Below are 15,342 nucleotides of genomic sequence, written 5' to 3' on the forward strand. Positions count from 1 at the left end.
TTCATTCGGTTTATTAAAGCTAACGAATAAAGGTTTCTTTATATACTAAAATATATTGGATTAACTTTTTAGAAATAGGAGAAAAAGAAGACGCAATGAGGGTTCTGGCTTTATTTGTGGGGGGGGGGGGGCATCTGTAAAAGCGCTATGCCAAATTAATTTCTCCTAATATTTATGTTCTACCAGTAACCTAATTTTGACACAAAATTCACCAGACACAAGAAGTATCATTTCAAATTTCAGACGCTTCACACTAGCGCTTTATCGAAATATTATCTGCGTCCTTGAACGAAAATTCAACCATTTTTAAAACGTTTTTCATTACAATAGGAACATAATTTTTAATTATAAATTGACCATTGTAAGTGACAAGCCATATAAATGATTGACCATAGATTCGGCGTCTAGTGCACGTTAATGCCACGGAGCACAAATCATAAAACATAAGATGGAGAAAGTAACGCGTACACTCACCTGAACGCTGATTCTAGATTATGTCATCGGACACATTTTTTCAAATAAACCTTTAAATAAAGAAATAAACTCAAGGGAGGTATTTTTTGTATCAAGCGCAGCGTTGAACTTATCTGTGTGATGTTCAATTAAATTCCGCATCCGGAACTTTATCATAATTTTTTACACAAAAGACGTTGAATAACTATTCCAGATTGAACAAACAATGTGTACATATTAAAAAAACTTTGTATGGAGACTAATTTTGTACTGTTGTTCAGGACCTGCTGTAATTCCAATCGACAATAACAGTTACTAGTACCCTAATAGTGAGTTTGCACATTTGTATATATTTTGTCAAGTATAAAAAGGTAAAGCTTGTGGAGTAATATATTATATGATTTTAAATATACTAGTTAATCAAGGTTCGCCCAGTAAAAAGTTCTTAAAATTCGGTTTTGTTATTTTCAGTTTTTAACATTAAACGGTTGTTTTTCATTGTCCTTGATATTGTTATCAAAACGTCTGTTGTGTAAATCACAATGACTGGTAACAGAAGATTGCAGAGTTGTCCATATCGAAAGTGCTTTAAGATAAATACTCTGTCAAATTCTTGATTTGTTCTGTATACGAAGTATCAATCGCATTATCAGTTAATCGTCTCACTAACGCTCGGGCTAAAGCAGCCCTTAGAATCTTCCTGATGGATACTTTGAATGATGTTTGACTTTCAAGAATGACATTGTCGTTGGTGAGTAACGAAGTATCCCTGAACTGTCGTTTCACTCGTTTGGTTGAAGTGAAGGAGTTTTGCAAAAATGGAAATGGAGAGCCGCTTCTTTTGCCATATCTGGGCGGATCCGTCATTGGTCTCCTTTCTGAAATAAATAAAGAGGAAATAAATTCTGATTTAATGAAATATATGCAAAGGTAGGTATGACGTAGTACATCAACCTGGATTGTGTGCAACTGATTATCACCAAGGGGTCTTTGTGATTGTTTGGTCTAAATATGGGGACGCTGGCAACCATAATCAATGTGGCAACCTTACCATAGACTATTTATCAACAGTCAAAGTCCCCGTGCTTTGTATGTTGTGAATTCTCACATACTCATGAGTGCCGATCGTTCGATCGTGTGTGTCTAACATATACGCGATAGAGCATCGTGTGTCTTCGCGTTCACACGAAAGACCGTAAAAATACGCGGGTTGTGCGTAGCAGTTGCGTCTGTCGCACTTCATGGAACGATTGGCTCTCATTATTGGGTGATGCTGGGACTTTGACTGTTTGGAGTTCATCTGTATCTCTTTAGTCCATGGTAGCAACATCCCAGATCGGGTTGAACCGTTAGTCCGTACAAAACAATTTAAAAACCGTCCTTACATGGGAGACAATTCTCTTACTCCAACTGATTCAGAATGAACTTGTTACCAACTTGATGTTAAAAGTTTTGTATTTGCATTTATACAGACTTGACATGAAGTCTGCATAAACCGCACTGGCTAAATATTGATTGGGTGTGTCGGGAGATGGAGCAAAATAATTGTTTGATAGAAAATGTGCTTTCCATGAGTTTAAAATGGCGGATTTAAGGAGGCTGAATTGAGCTTTGTGGTTACACAATTTTGGACTTTATGCAACATTGTTATCTTGTTATCAAATATATTTGGGTTATCAAATATATTTGGGTTTGATGATATTTCCTAAACTTCGTCAGTAATTGGCATTCGTCAGAGCTGGAATGCTCTTGCAATGTACCAAGTTTTTGAAAATGGAAGGAGCTTAAAATATGGCTCCTCAAGTAAAAGTTTGAATGCCCCCCCCCGGGTCAAATGTTATAAACTACGCGGATTCCTATAATAGTTGTCCATGCAGTGAACTCACGCTGTTTCTTTGTGTACAAAATCGGTGATTAGTTGTTTCGTTATCAAAATTTCCTTCACCCAATGGAATTTGGGGAGCTGCAGAAAATGGGTGGATGTTGCAATCTAAGTGCGGATAGGTTTGCGCCGGGTTCGGCTGCAACTAGCCTAGTTGATGCGATCTGATTGTGTTGATTCACCACGCAGCGAAATTACAGCGCTTTGAATCCTCTGGAAAAAGCGCTATATAAATTCCGATTTTTTTTTGTGTACAGTTTGTTTATAACATTTGGCCCCAGAGGGCCATTCAAAGTTTCTGAGTACGTACCACTTTTAAGAGCCATTTTCAAAAGTTCCTCCCGCATTTAAAACTGATACATTACAAGTGCATTTCAGTTCTCACCAACACTTATTGATATTTAGGTTCAGTAAATATCATCTCAAACTTCAATAAATTTGATAATATTAGAACAATGTTGCCCAAGTTCAGAAATGATACAAACTCAAATTTAGTGTACTTAAATCCACCATTTCAGGCCGCATAATGTAACCTCATGGAAAGCACATTTTCTATCAAAATTTATTTGACAGCATCTCCCGACACACCCCAATAAACATTTTTAATTAAATATTTTAAAAACCGCACGGTTTAAAAACCGTGCGGTTTTTGCAAACACCTTTCAGATAGTCTAGGCACTACGTGAAGAAATATTCCATAAAAAAGCCAAGTCTGTATACATTCTTACGAACACGATAGAGTGCCGAATAACAGATAAACTGTCCTATCCAACACTTGCGCTTCAGGCGATTCACCAACCGCGAGTAGCGATCAAGCCCCCCGGGGATCAAGCTTGACTAAAAGTTTGCCTTATTCTATCAACAGAGGGCGATGTTACTATTTTTTTTAGCAGTGAAAGGTTTATACCTGGATTCTATCCGGCAATATGCCGTGATCACACCAACATGTTATTAAACAAAATGCCAACGTCAAAAGTAGAGATATCTTGGCCTCCACCGCCTTGCAAATGCCAAAATATGATCGAAAGCTGTAAATATAAATCATGCAGCATCATGAAAGTTTTGTTATTAAAAAAAAACATGCTTTACACTGTAAATCGGCTACACAGCGCTGATTACTATGAACCTAACACCTTTTCAATGTTAGCAAAAATGTAATATGAAATATATAACCATTTTCCCAAGGTCTGTGCAAGTAGCTTTTACATTTTATTTAAGCAGGTGTTTTTATTTCGTTTTTGTTTATATGAAATTCAATTATCTTGTTATTTTTCACGGGAGCATTTATATATTATAGTTTGAAAAAAATGTACAATGACGTATGTTTTGTTTTCAAAGGTTAAAGCTTTACACCAACAAATAATTTCAATTGTTGTGGAGGAAAGGTGAATTTTGCCAACCCCTTCATCAACAGCCCAAAAAGGTTGACCCAATATTTTTTGGATGGCTTTCAAAGGTTAAAGCATTAGACCAACAAACAATTTCAATTAGATTGAAATGTCAACCAGTAGCCTTGCCCTTCAACGTTATCAATTCTTTTAACAAATTAGTATGAATCCAGAAAATAGTCACATCACTCAGGTGTCCCAAAAATGGCGGGATGTATAAATAATTGCACTATACTGCTAAAAGTAAATTTCCTTTTCACCATACCCAGACCGGTCCTACCCGGCGTAGGGTGGAGGAAAGGTGAATTGGGCCGCCCCTTCATCAACAGATGACCCAATATGTTTTAAAATGGCTTTCAAAGGTTAATACACCAACAAACAATTTCAATTAGATTGAAATGTCAACCAGTAACCTTGCCCTTCAACGTTATCGAGTCCTTGAGCAATTTGATATGAATCCAGAAAATAGTCGCACCAGGTGTCCCAAACTGGCGGGATGTATGAATAATTTCACTATGACAAAATATGGTTAAAAGTAAATTTCCTTTTCACCATTTTTAATCAATGTTTGATTATTAAAATAAATTATAATAAAATCACTACGATTTTGTTCACACCATTTAAACGAAAAATATCCCGGGCGTTATATTTCACTGGGATGAATGAGAAAAATACTATTTTCCTTCTGATACCAAAATCTCAAATTGAAGAAGAAAATGGGCGATGGGGCTATCGATCGGGTCAAGGACTTTTAAAGCAATAATGTGGGATTTGCATTTGGATTCCTATTTAAATGTTAGTTTTCACTGATCAGATTGTCCCCCATTTAATATCGAGGCAAACAAATCGAGGTAAAACGAAGAAAATTGCTATTTCATTCCATGTGTTGAAAATGTTGAGAAAAAAGAGGTGAAATGTTTCTGTGTATAAACAGAACATTTTCAGGCCTAAAATTTCACTGGAATTATGAGATTATTAGTACCTTTTTACTTTGAAATTAATTTTCTCGGTGAAATAAAAAACAATAAATTGTATTTTGATCAGTAATGCCAGATAACACCACGGTGCTTTGATGCACTTCCAAAAATATCCTGGTGTTCAAATTAGGCATGAAATTGTGTCTTTTTGTGTAAGATTTTTGATTTTTACAGGCATGAACTTCGCCCGTGAGGTTTTTTCTGTGTGTTAACATTTAGCGTTTCAAACTAATATAGTTCTCTAAAGAATGATTTTCCCACCTCTATAAAGCACATCGTACGGGTATTTACAGGGTGTCCCAGAATGATTTATACCGGGAAAGATGGAATGTTTTAGGTATGAACAGCATTTCTATTGGTCATATTGTTTTGCCTTTTAAGTTGTACATATATTTATCTTTCTCGGATTTTTTAGATTTTTAAAATTGGACGTTTCTAGTAGAAGTTAGAGAGGATTGCGTAAAAATGGTGAATTCCAAGTTTTGACAAAGCAACGTATTTTGAAAATCTGTAAAATTACTAACCGTTCAGCACAAAGTTATTTGGAAAATGTTATGCAGTATATTTGTTGTGTCCTGTTCTTACTTCTATTAAGTCGATATCTATCGTTTATTTATGATGTTACGAAGCAATTCTTGTATGGAATAAAGGATTTGCTACGCTTGAGTGACCTCAAATTATTCTTTCTTTGGCGGTAGTTTTGAAGCCAATTATTGTGGTGTTTGAGTTTCATCATTTGAAATGCCGGCAGAGATGGATTTTTCATAAAAGTATAGAGAAGGTTTGTCCTTAGTGTCACAGCATGCATTTATGTCTACAGTATATTGGCAAGTCCACAGCTACGTGACGAAGAAGATTAAAATGTACTGCGGAGCATTCTTGAGGAAGTTATTTCCTCTGTAATAATGACATTTTTGGGTAAAAATTGGGGTAAAAATCACATAAAAAGGATGTTTTTCAACCTAAATATCTGATGTCATATTGAAATGTTTCACTTTTATCAAGAATTATTTAGCATTGTAAGCTCTACATCTGTCCCAAATTTGGTGTATTTCCTATAAAAGAATGTGGGATTTCTCCAATATATTGCACAGTGCGGCTGGACGATGGTGATAAAGGATCCATGTGTTATGATGCCTTTGCACTGTAAATTACACACATGCAGTTTGTGTCCATTTTCAGTAATAGCAATGTCACGCGAAAACGAATCAAGCTATTTCCATGAAAGTCACAGAATAAGTAGGAGACATGCGTGGCATTGTATTGCACTTATTAAGATTAGATACACTGTTGACTACATATTTTTGATATTTTGTTCAAACACGGTATAAATCATTCTGGGACACCTTGTATTATAGTTTTGTCAGAATTTCAGTTTTGATTTCACAGTTGTTCACTTCAGACTGGTAAAATGTCCAACTCGGTACATGTATTTCGAAAGCCGGCAGAAATAATCGACATTTCTGTGGCTTGTAGAATCATCAATCCATGGACGTGAAAAATAATGTAATCAAAACGGAAATTCTGACAAAACTATGATAAATAGCCTTCGATGATGTGCGTCAGAGAGCTGAGAAAAACCTACATTAGCGAACTATATTACTTTTAAAAGCTAAAAGTTGATCAACAAATAATGCAGTATCAAACATTATGGTTTAGCCAAGAAAATTAATTTTAAACTGAAGAGGTGTACTTCAAAATTTTGAATTGTGCTCATTTCAACACTGGATTCGATCGTTCTAGTTCCTAATTGAATGATTGAGCGTGACTTCTCTCTAGTCCGAAGGGTCGCTAGTCCGAAGGTTCTCTAGTCCGAATATAGAAAAAGGGTTAGGGTTAGGTTTAGTGTTAGTGTTAGGGTTGGGGTTAGGGTTAGCGAGCCTTATTCTATATTCAGACTAGAGAACCTTATTTATTATTCGGACTAGCGAACCTTCGGACTAGAGAACCCGATATTCGGACTAGCGAACCTTTTTCAGAATTCGGACTAGCGAATGGTAAATTACGTGTTCAGACTAGCGAACCTTCGGACTAGGGAACCTTTGGTCTAGAGAATTGTCACCTCCTGAGTGGGCCTTGTATAACAATAGCCAGCGAGAGACTAGCGTTCTAAGTGCAAGGGTTTATCACTCCGCTTGCCCGATCATGCTGCATGCAGTTACTGTTCATTTTCCTATACACAGTGCTCTCACATTGACGCGTGACCTCTACAAACAGTGTATGTTATAGGTATAGGGCATTGCCTAGTTAACGTCACTGTGTGCAAAATAACCGGCCAATATTGTTTGTACTCCCTGAAGTTCTAAAAAATATAGTTTTGTAACATGTCCTAAATTTTTAGCTAATTTAGATGTTTGGAAATATTCGCACTTTGGTGTTTTATTTATGAAGGGCACGGATGGCCTGCAAAATTCCCTGTGTAAATCGAATGCAACTTTTAGTGACTATCACTCACTTGTGGACCGCTCTCTTCCGAAGGGCATTAAAGCTAAACAACTTGACGGATATTTTTTGTACTTGCTGTCAATCAAGAATAATGTATATATTACATGTAGGCTAAAAACTGAGTAGGTGGGGCATCTGCAAATGTTCGTACCGCCCTGATATGTAAGTGACAAATAACAGCAAAAATAACTCCCATGTCTGTCCATAAATTTTGGTCAGTGGAGCGAGCCAGGGGATTACAAGTGGGTGATTATTGATTGGCAAGTGCCATATTTGGGCATAAGTGCAATCCACCATTTAATATGGAGGATGGGCGCGGGCTGGGCTAGACTTTATCGATTGGTTTTGCTTGAGTAATTTCCTGTTAACCAGGTTTAAGTACTGCAAAGGTCGAATCATGTTTGCTGTGCAGTATAACTGCACTATGTATTCCATTTGTTTGATACACAATCAAACAAAAACCGGATTACTTATGACTTTCTATTCGCTGTAGCAGTAGTTATGTAACAGGATCACCATAGCAATGGGTGCACACCAGAGAGATTGCGATGTTCCATACGCATTTATACGCACGTTTATTCGCACGTTTAAACATTTATCATGTTTTTGGCTGTGTTATAGTCAACCAACGATTTTGTATACAGCATTCGGCTCTCTTGCGGCTAAATGTTTGAAATCAGAATCTTGTAAACTATGGAGGGCGTTTACATGTTGTTTTAACGGTGACCTATGTAATAACGAAAAGTTAGCTTCATTTGATATTATAACCAATCATTTAATTAAAGTAACACAAACAAGTGAAAATTCAAGCAAAAGTTTGGCATACACAAGATTTTTAATGCTAGACTTGCTCCAAGTCTTTGATTTTAGTGACTCGACTGTTAAGAAACTTCCCCAAAATGCATTTTTGGCCCATTTTTCAAGAAATTAGTAAAATAGTGACCTTTTCTTTTACAAAATGAATGATTAAGATTGAGCTATGCTTCATTTAGCAGAATTTTATAATATTTTTAATCCCAAGAAATTAGAGCTGCATTTTTCTAGAATGGGGGAGTAGTCCAGTGCGATATATCAAAAGTTGTTTTAACATATTGTTATGGTAGTTAATACTGTTACATCATCACTTCTACGGCAAATTTGCTGTAGAAGTAGTGATGTAACAGGATTAACTACCATAGCGATAAATGGAATGTATTGGCCTGCACTAGACGTACGCTGCAACTCTGCATCGCACCCATTGATTATCACAGAATAGGATCGTAATTCTATGGTAATTTCGTCCATGTTAGTTTCATTCGCATCTGTACGATTAGTGTCTTTGAAAAGAGCGGCATTGTATTCAATCTATGATTGCACACATACTGCACAAAAACATGACAAGTGATGAGTGCAGCCTACTTCGAGTGCAGGGCAATTATTCAAAAATTGTTTTCACCTATCGCTATGGTAATTGATCCTGTTACATTACTATTTCTACGGCGAATAGGGTTTGGGCTAGGGTAGTACAGTAGGGTTAGAATTGGTTGACTAGGTTGAGGTTTACACGTCGAACAACTGAGGTCGTCCAAACAAATACATATCTGAGACGAAAATATAAATGTTTACAAAACATTTTTCAAAAACTGTTTTTGTTTAGAATGTTTATCAAAAATAATTGGCAGAAACCATTTTTGGTTGTGTTGTGAATGCGAAATTTTTACAAACGTTTTTATGAAATTTGAACCACGTTTTAAACATATCTAAAACATAGTTGTGTTTTCTTTTGCAAAGTGAAAGAACGACCTCCCTAGGATTGGTTTGGGGTTACGCCAAAAAAAAAAAGATTGTTTGCTTGTCCTCCACAACTTTTTCAGAATTGGGTCGGTCGGTTATTTTTTTTAAATAAATTTGCAAGTCGCAAGATAATTTGGGATTTTCAATTTTATTCTGGAAGACCCTAAAAAATCACCAAAAGCATATTAAAAGCTTCATAAATTTATAACTAGATACATGCGAAGGTTTAAAATTACATTTTCAAATAGGTTATGTTAGATAACGTTTAAAAACATGCAGGATAAAAAGGAATTAAAAATTAAAAAACCTTTACTTACTAAAATGAGATTAAAAATTAAAATAGAAACTTACGGCCGTCTCCAGAAGTGGTAGTCCCCGTATTACTGTCCGTATTTCCAGGACTAATGTCCTTACTAAGCCAATGTTCACAGGCAATGCGTAAATATGTCGGTAATATAAAGTATCTGGATGTGCAATATTCGTATAGATCTAACTCTTCTTGTGAAGATGGTGCTATAAAAACAACTAATATAACAAGTAAAACACCGGATAATTGCCCGGCTGTGCACCAATCTCTTGACAAGCTCAGTTGTCGCTGATGTCTAGGCATGGCTGTGAACCTGTTATTCTACAACAACATCCAAACCGGTATCAAACCAAATTGCACGTTCCGATGGAGGCTTATTTGTTTTCTTATAAGCATTTAGCGAAAGATAAAATCTTTGCTACTTAAAACTCTGGCTCGTTAACTTGATGAAAGCAACATTTAGTTGATGTAGTTCGAGTTACAGCATTTTAGTCAAATTGGCTGCTACGTTCCTCATTTTCTGTTGGTTTTGATTTGTTTCAGGTATAACGTCACTACATTCAGCCCACTTGATTTTGCTCTTCAATGAAATCAGTTATCTAAACCGTTGTAGTTTATTGTTTAATCTGCCAATCGGAGCGCAGTTGAGTCACCCACCACGTGGTTATTATTTAGCTGTCAAAATACGCTTGATCGCACCATCACTTAAAGTATCTTTTCAACACGGAAAAGAACGTCAAAATTGAATAAAGTGAGGCGAAATAAAATCCTGACGGAATTTCATGCCATAGCAACGGTAGAAATGATGGCAACATCATATTAATTTGCTTGTGGATCCATTATTATGCTCAAACGAAATATATAACAAAATATATGTATTTAAACGTTTTAAACACGTGAAATTTATTGTTCCCATCATCGACAATTTAAAGCTGGTCAACAACACTCTATCTGCAAAACCATCGGAAAAGACAAAAAGGAAAATGACTACATACAGGGGAAGAATAGGACTCATCAAAAAAGGAGAGGGCGTACACAGCTGATGTCGAAGAAAGGTTCCTATGAAATTATTCGGGATACGAAATTATTACAATCATTTTCAATTTCAACAATAGCTGCTAAAATAACCATGAACATTTCTTTCAATACGCCATCATATCAGCATTAATCTACCTCGATACTTCAATGCAAAAACAGTGTTTAGAAATCGAGGACAGGTTGTTATGTTTAGCATTTTTAAAAACACTTTGAATGTTTAGATCCTAACACATTTCATATGATTAAGTGTTTATATGTTTACGGGTAGTTTTTTTAATCATTCTAAATTTGGTCATGAACCATCTCTCATGAAAGTGATAATTCTTGGCAGGGGCTATTGTAACGTGTCTCACTGTCACGTTCGTGCCGAGATAAAATATTCGTGCAGTGACAATTAACAATCCGTGTAGATATGCTTTAATAGTAGACAATGGTAGAGCCTTTCTTACGGTCACATTCAGGTAAAAATGTCAATTTTTTTATTTTTGAAACGCACTCTACTTCATCAACACTTTTATCTCATTGCACGAACGTGTACAGTGAGACACGTTAAAATAGCCCCTGATTCTTGGATCACATCTCCCAGTGTTTATAGATGAAAATTGCCTAACTTTGGCGATTTGTGCATTTTTGGCGTGAAAGCAAAATCATGTATTTCTAACTAAAACTCCAGGCTGATTCTTCTCTTCATCACCATGTTAAGGTTCCTCTAGGGCATGTAAATTAATTACATTTCCTCTAGAGTATGTATCTTAAAGGAGTATCCCAGCAAACACAAAACGTTTTCGACATCATTCGCAAAAGGTTATAAAAGGTTGTCAGAAAACGTTTAAATGTCGGGTTATATAAAGGTTATATTAAGGGTATAAAACGTTTTCATAAGATTAAAAAACATTTTTTGATAATCTACTGCCCAGCAAACACAAAATGTATTACAGAAAACGTTTAAATGTCGGGTTATATAAAGGGTATAAAAACGTTTTAATAACATTCCAAAAACATTTTTGAAAACTTGATACAAAACATTCTAAACAGAATGTTATTTTGGGGTTGAAAAAATATTTTGCGAAAAATGTTTGCCCAAAATATTTGCAATAACGTTTTAAAAACGTTTTCATGACCTTTATATAACCCGACATTTAAATGTTATTAAAACGTTTTGAAAAAAACATTTTAAGAACATTTCTCTGTTTGCTGGGTGCAAATATTTTAACATAATGTTATTTAAGTGTTGACAAAATGTTTGTCAAAAAGTGTTTGCAATAATAGTTTACAATAGCATTGTGAAAACATTGTTAAAATATTGTTGCAGTGTGTTTTTATACAAAACGTTTTAAAACGTTTTCATGACCTTCATATAACCCGACATTTAAATGTTATAAAAACATTTTTACCTAAACCAAAAGCCAAAATATAACTTATTTCAAACGTTTTTAAAACGTTCTTGTGTTTGCTGGGATTTCTTGATCCTAGCATCCTCTTTTATGACATTTTTCAGTACATATCCACGAAAAAGCATATTCCCAAAATTTCAGTTGATTCCGATTTTGCGTTTGCGAGTTATGCATGATTATGTGTATTACACTGCTCCATAGACAATGCGTTGTAATTTCGTTCTGGTGCACCAGAACGAAATTCAAATTTCGCGATATCTTTGCTAAACGAATTAATCTGCAAGAAATATTTTGTACATAAACATTATGTAGCCAGAGTATTCCAGTGATATAAAAATCTCAACTTTTTTTTGCGAAAAGTGGGGGATGAGGCTGCGGCTCACGAAATGCCCTTTTAATTACATTACAGTTTATAGTCTGATAAAAAAAACCTGCATTTTTAATGAAATTTATCTAAAATTATGTATCAATTCAAAATCTTGTTTGCTCTCGAGCCAAGCAATTTACATATCAATATCATCCCTAAAATGGTGTTCTTTAAAATATTTAAAAAAAAATCACCGTTGGTTTTGTATTCCTTTATGCGCCGTTAACCTTACGCATGTACCACTTAGGAACAGGAATCTTTGATGTAACCTTTAAAAAAAATCGGTATAATAAGGCTTCACTTTGCATCCGACCTTATGGATTAATGTTCAGCTCCCGTTCTTGGAAACATACCATATTACGCTCCGGAGATATGGTAGGTGTAATAAAAATTCCTTTAAAAAAGGAATGGGGCGCCCAATGTGAGCTTGGTCGTGATGTGGTGAATTTCATGGTGTTTAGATTTGGTATTATTATCTCTTGCAAACCCGGTGACACCTCATTATAGAAATCAGACCTGTTGATATGTTGTAAGAGGGGATAGCCTTTTCCAGGCACAAATTGCACCATATATAAAGAAAGTTTTGCTACTTTGCAACACAATAAAAACTTAAATGCAAAATGAGATCCTGTAGGTGGCTCCCGATGGGGGCTTAAAAAACTAAATGCAAAATGAGGTTTTTAAAAAATATTGTTTTGCAGAGTCAAGACGCAGGTATCATTATTAAGCCTCATATCACTTATTTATTGTCGAATAAGTGCAGAGTAGGTTAGATATGAATATAAAATGTTAGACCAAAGTAGCTCAAAGCACATGTACTATACACCTGATCCGTGAACTTGTCTTTTTAAAGACAAATTCTTGTTTAAAGGTAGTTCTTGTTTCTGTTGAAAAGACAATATTGATGTCTAAGATCTTAATTATATCATTCATAGCATTTAAATTCAGGATATAATATTATCTATAAGACTTCCCCTATGGACAATGGATCTATTCCCTGATCCAGCATGTCTGCAAAATGTATATCATTAGAATTAACACCTGATAACGACTGTTGACTAGTATTATAAAACTTCGAACATATTTCATATCTGCCTAAATTCTTCTGGTAGAATAAACAACCTTATCTCTGTTTCTGATAGCCAATTTATCTTGAAGGTCATCACAAAAATAATGCATACGTAGTGGTGATGATTTCTTGTTGGTAAGAAGAAAAGCCCAGCATTATTTCAAAAGAAAATATCACATTTTCATCAAAATGTACCAACTTTTAATGTGTTTGGTATCAATCTGGACTGAAATTGAATCATTCGCCAGATTCCGTTGATTACAGCAAAATTCATCCACAAATAAAAATCATATTATTGGGTCACCATATTGTAAGTTTGGCAACTGTAGTTTGACAATAACCACTATATGGATTTTATGGTAATTAACAAACAAAGGCCATCGTATCCCAATACATTTGTACATTCATTGAATGACTTTGAAACTTTGGGTACAAAAACTCATACTCTGCAACTTAGGTCAAATTTTGCACTATGATTGTTTAATTGAGGTTATTGGACTATGCCATTGAGATTAGGCTATTGTGGTCCATGGTGTTGGTCACCGTCTATCGGGTTCTAAGAGGCGGTAAACTGGTTTTTAAACCAGTTTAAAAGCCTTACAAAGGTACAAAGGTCACGGATTATTTGGTGTTTTTACAAATCCATTAATTTTGTGTTTTAAACAAAGAATATACGCACACCATTTTATCCCGTGCATAACAGAAAACAATAATAAAATAAAATCCAAGCATATTGTGGTTTTATTTCTGAGCAAGGGCATAATTTTAGCAAAACAATAATTTGCGGAGTAAATCTAGTAAGAGTGAAATTAGAAGCTACTCACAAACTCATGCCTATATTGTGGGACGCCTCCGTAGAGGGCGCCCCAAAAAGTCGGTTGTAGTTCCTTCCAACCAATTCCATAACTAAGTTCACTATACGCCGTAGAAGTGACGACATAATGGGATTCACTACCATAGCAATACTAGTAGATGAATACAATATTTGTATACGCTGGCGAAGTTACGTAATTAATCGGATTAATTACCATAGCAATAGGTGAAAACAATTTTGAACATACCGCGCTGCACTACAAGCAGGTTACACTCATCACCTGTGTATGTCTGCAATCATAGATTGAATACAATACTGGTCTTTTGAAAGATACTAATCTTACAGGTGCAAGTAATCAGCATGATATGGTTCAATGAAGAGGTACCGCGTGAACATATCAGTGCGGAACTGTCATCAAGGCGGTCCACCGTTATTATAAAGACTATGCTAATGATTTAAAGATTGACATATAGAGAATAAACCATACTTGATTGACAGAAAGTACTAAATTTGTACCTATTACGGTTTCGTGACACCCCTCTTGCATATGCGACCAAGCCAGGGCGGCCCGGTGAAGCAAAATGTGCATTGGAATAACACGGGAGTTTGGATATAGATGGTATATTTCTTTCTCATACAAATATATGGTTCCCCGTTATTAAAGCTTGTACCGGGTTGAAAATTCAGATATTTTAACAAGAATAAGTAATTGAAACATAGAGAAAGTACTAAAATCATAGCTTTTATACTTTCTCATATATGACCCTAACTAGTTCATCTCCTATATCTACAACACAGCGCTACCAGTACGGTTCAATTGCCTATTGTGAGTGCCCCTGTGTTGTGTGCATACTTGTAGTTAACAATAATGATGTGGAGGTGTAAAAAGTCGGTTCTACATCCCTTCAACCAACTTCTTAACTAAATCCACTACACTGTAAAAAATATTTTACTCAACACTGAGTAAAACGTCAAAGCTCAATAGTTGAGTAAAAAATTACTCAACATTGAGCTCATATAGGTCACAACTCAACAAATGAGTAAAAACTCACTCAATGTTGAGTAGTTTTTCACTCAACAGTTGAGTGGTGACCTGTAATGGGTTCAATTTTGAGTATTTTTTTACTCAACTGTTGAGCTTTGACCTTTTTACTCAGTGTTGAGTAAAATATTTTTTTTACAGTGTATAAAAAGTGCCTAAATAGGATCCCAAATAGGATGTGGGTTGTAAGGAACTCACACGTATCTCTCTTTGTTTATGCAAATAAGAATCGTCTGTATTTTCATAACTTTTTATGTTCAAACATTTTGAACGAGCTAGGAAAGCTTTATGACCGACTTCTGACAATATTTTTGAATCAAAAGTAGCAACACAAACAAACGACAGGCAATGCTAGATATTTTAATATGCAAAAGGACTTCTAATTCAAATATC

The 15,342-nt window shown here is 35.3% G+C and overlaps 1 protein-coding gene across 1 annotated transcript; it reads right to left on the bottom strand.

Annotated features, from left to right (window-relative positions):
* Window positions 1–887: 887 nt before the first annotated feature.
* Window positions 888–9,687, bottom strand: LOC140136585 (uncharacterized). The gene is made up of 2 exons (XM_072158273.1): window positions 9,270–9,687; window positions 888–1,331 (listed from the first exon to the last, which is right to left on the bottom strand). The coding sequence occupies exons 1-2, from the start codon at window positions 9,526–9,528 to the stop codon at window positions 1,042–1,044; spliced, it is 549 nt and encodes a 182-aa protein (XP_072014374.1). The 5' UTR covers window positions 9,529–9,687; the 3' UTR covers window positions 888–1,041.
* Between the last annotated feature and the right edge of the window lie 5,655 nt (window positions 9,688–15,342).

The sequence above is a fragment of the Amphiura filiformis genome, chromosome 16, assembly GCF_039555335.1.
Source record: "Amphiura filiformis chromosome 16, Afil_fr2py, whole genome shotgun sequence".
Lineage (NCBI taxonomy): Eukaryota > Metazoa > Echinodermata > Ophiuroidea > Amphilepidida > Amphiuridae > Amphiura > Amphiura filiformis.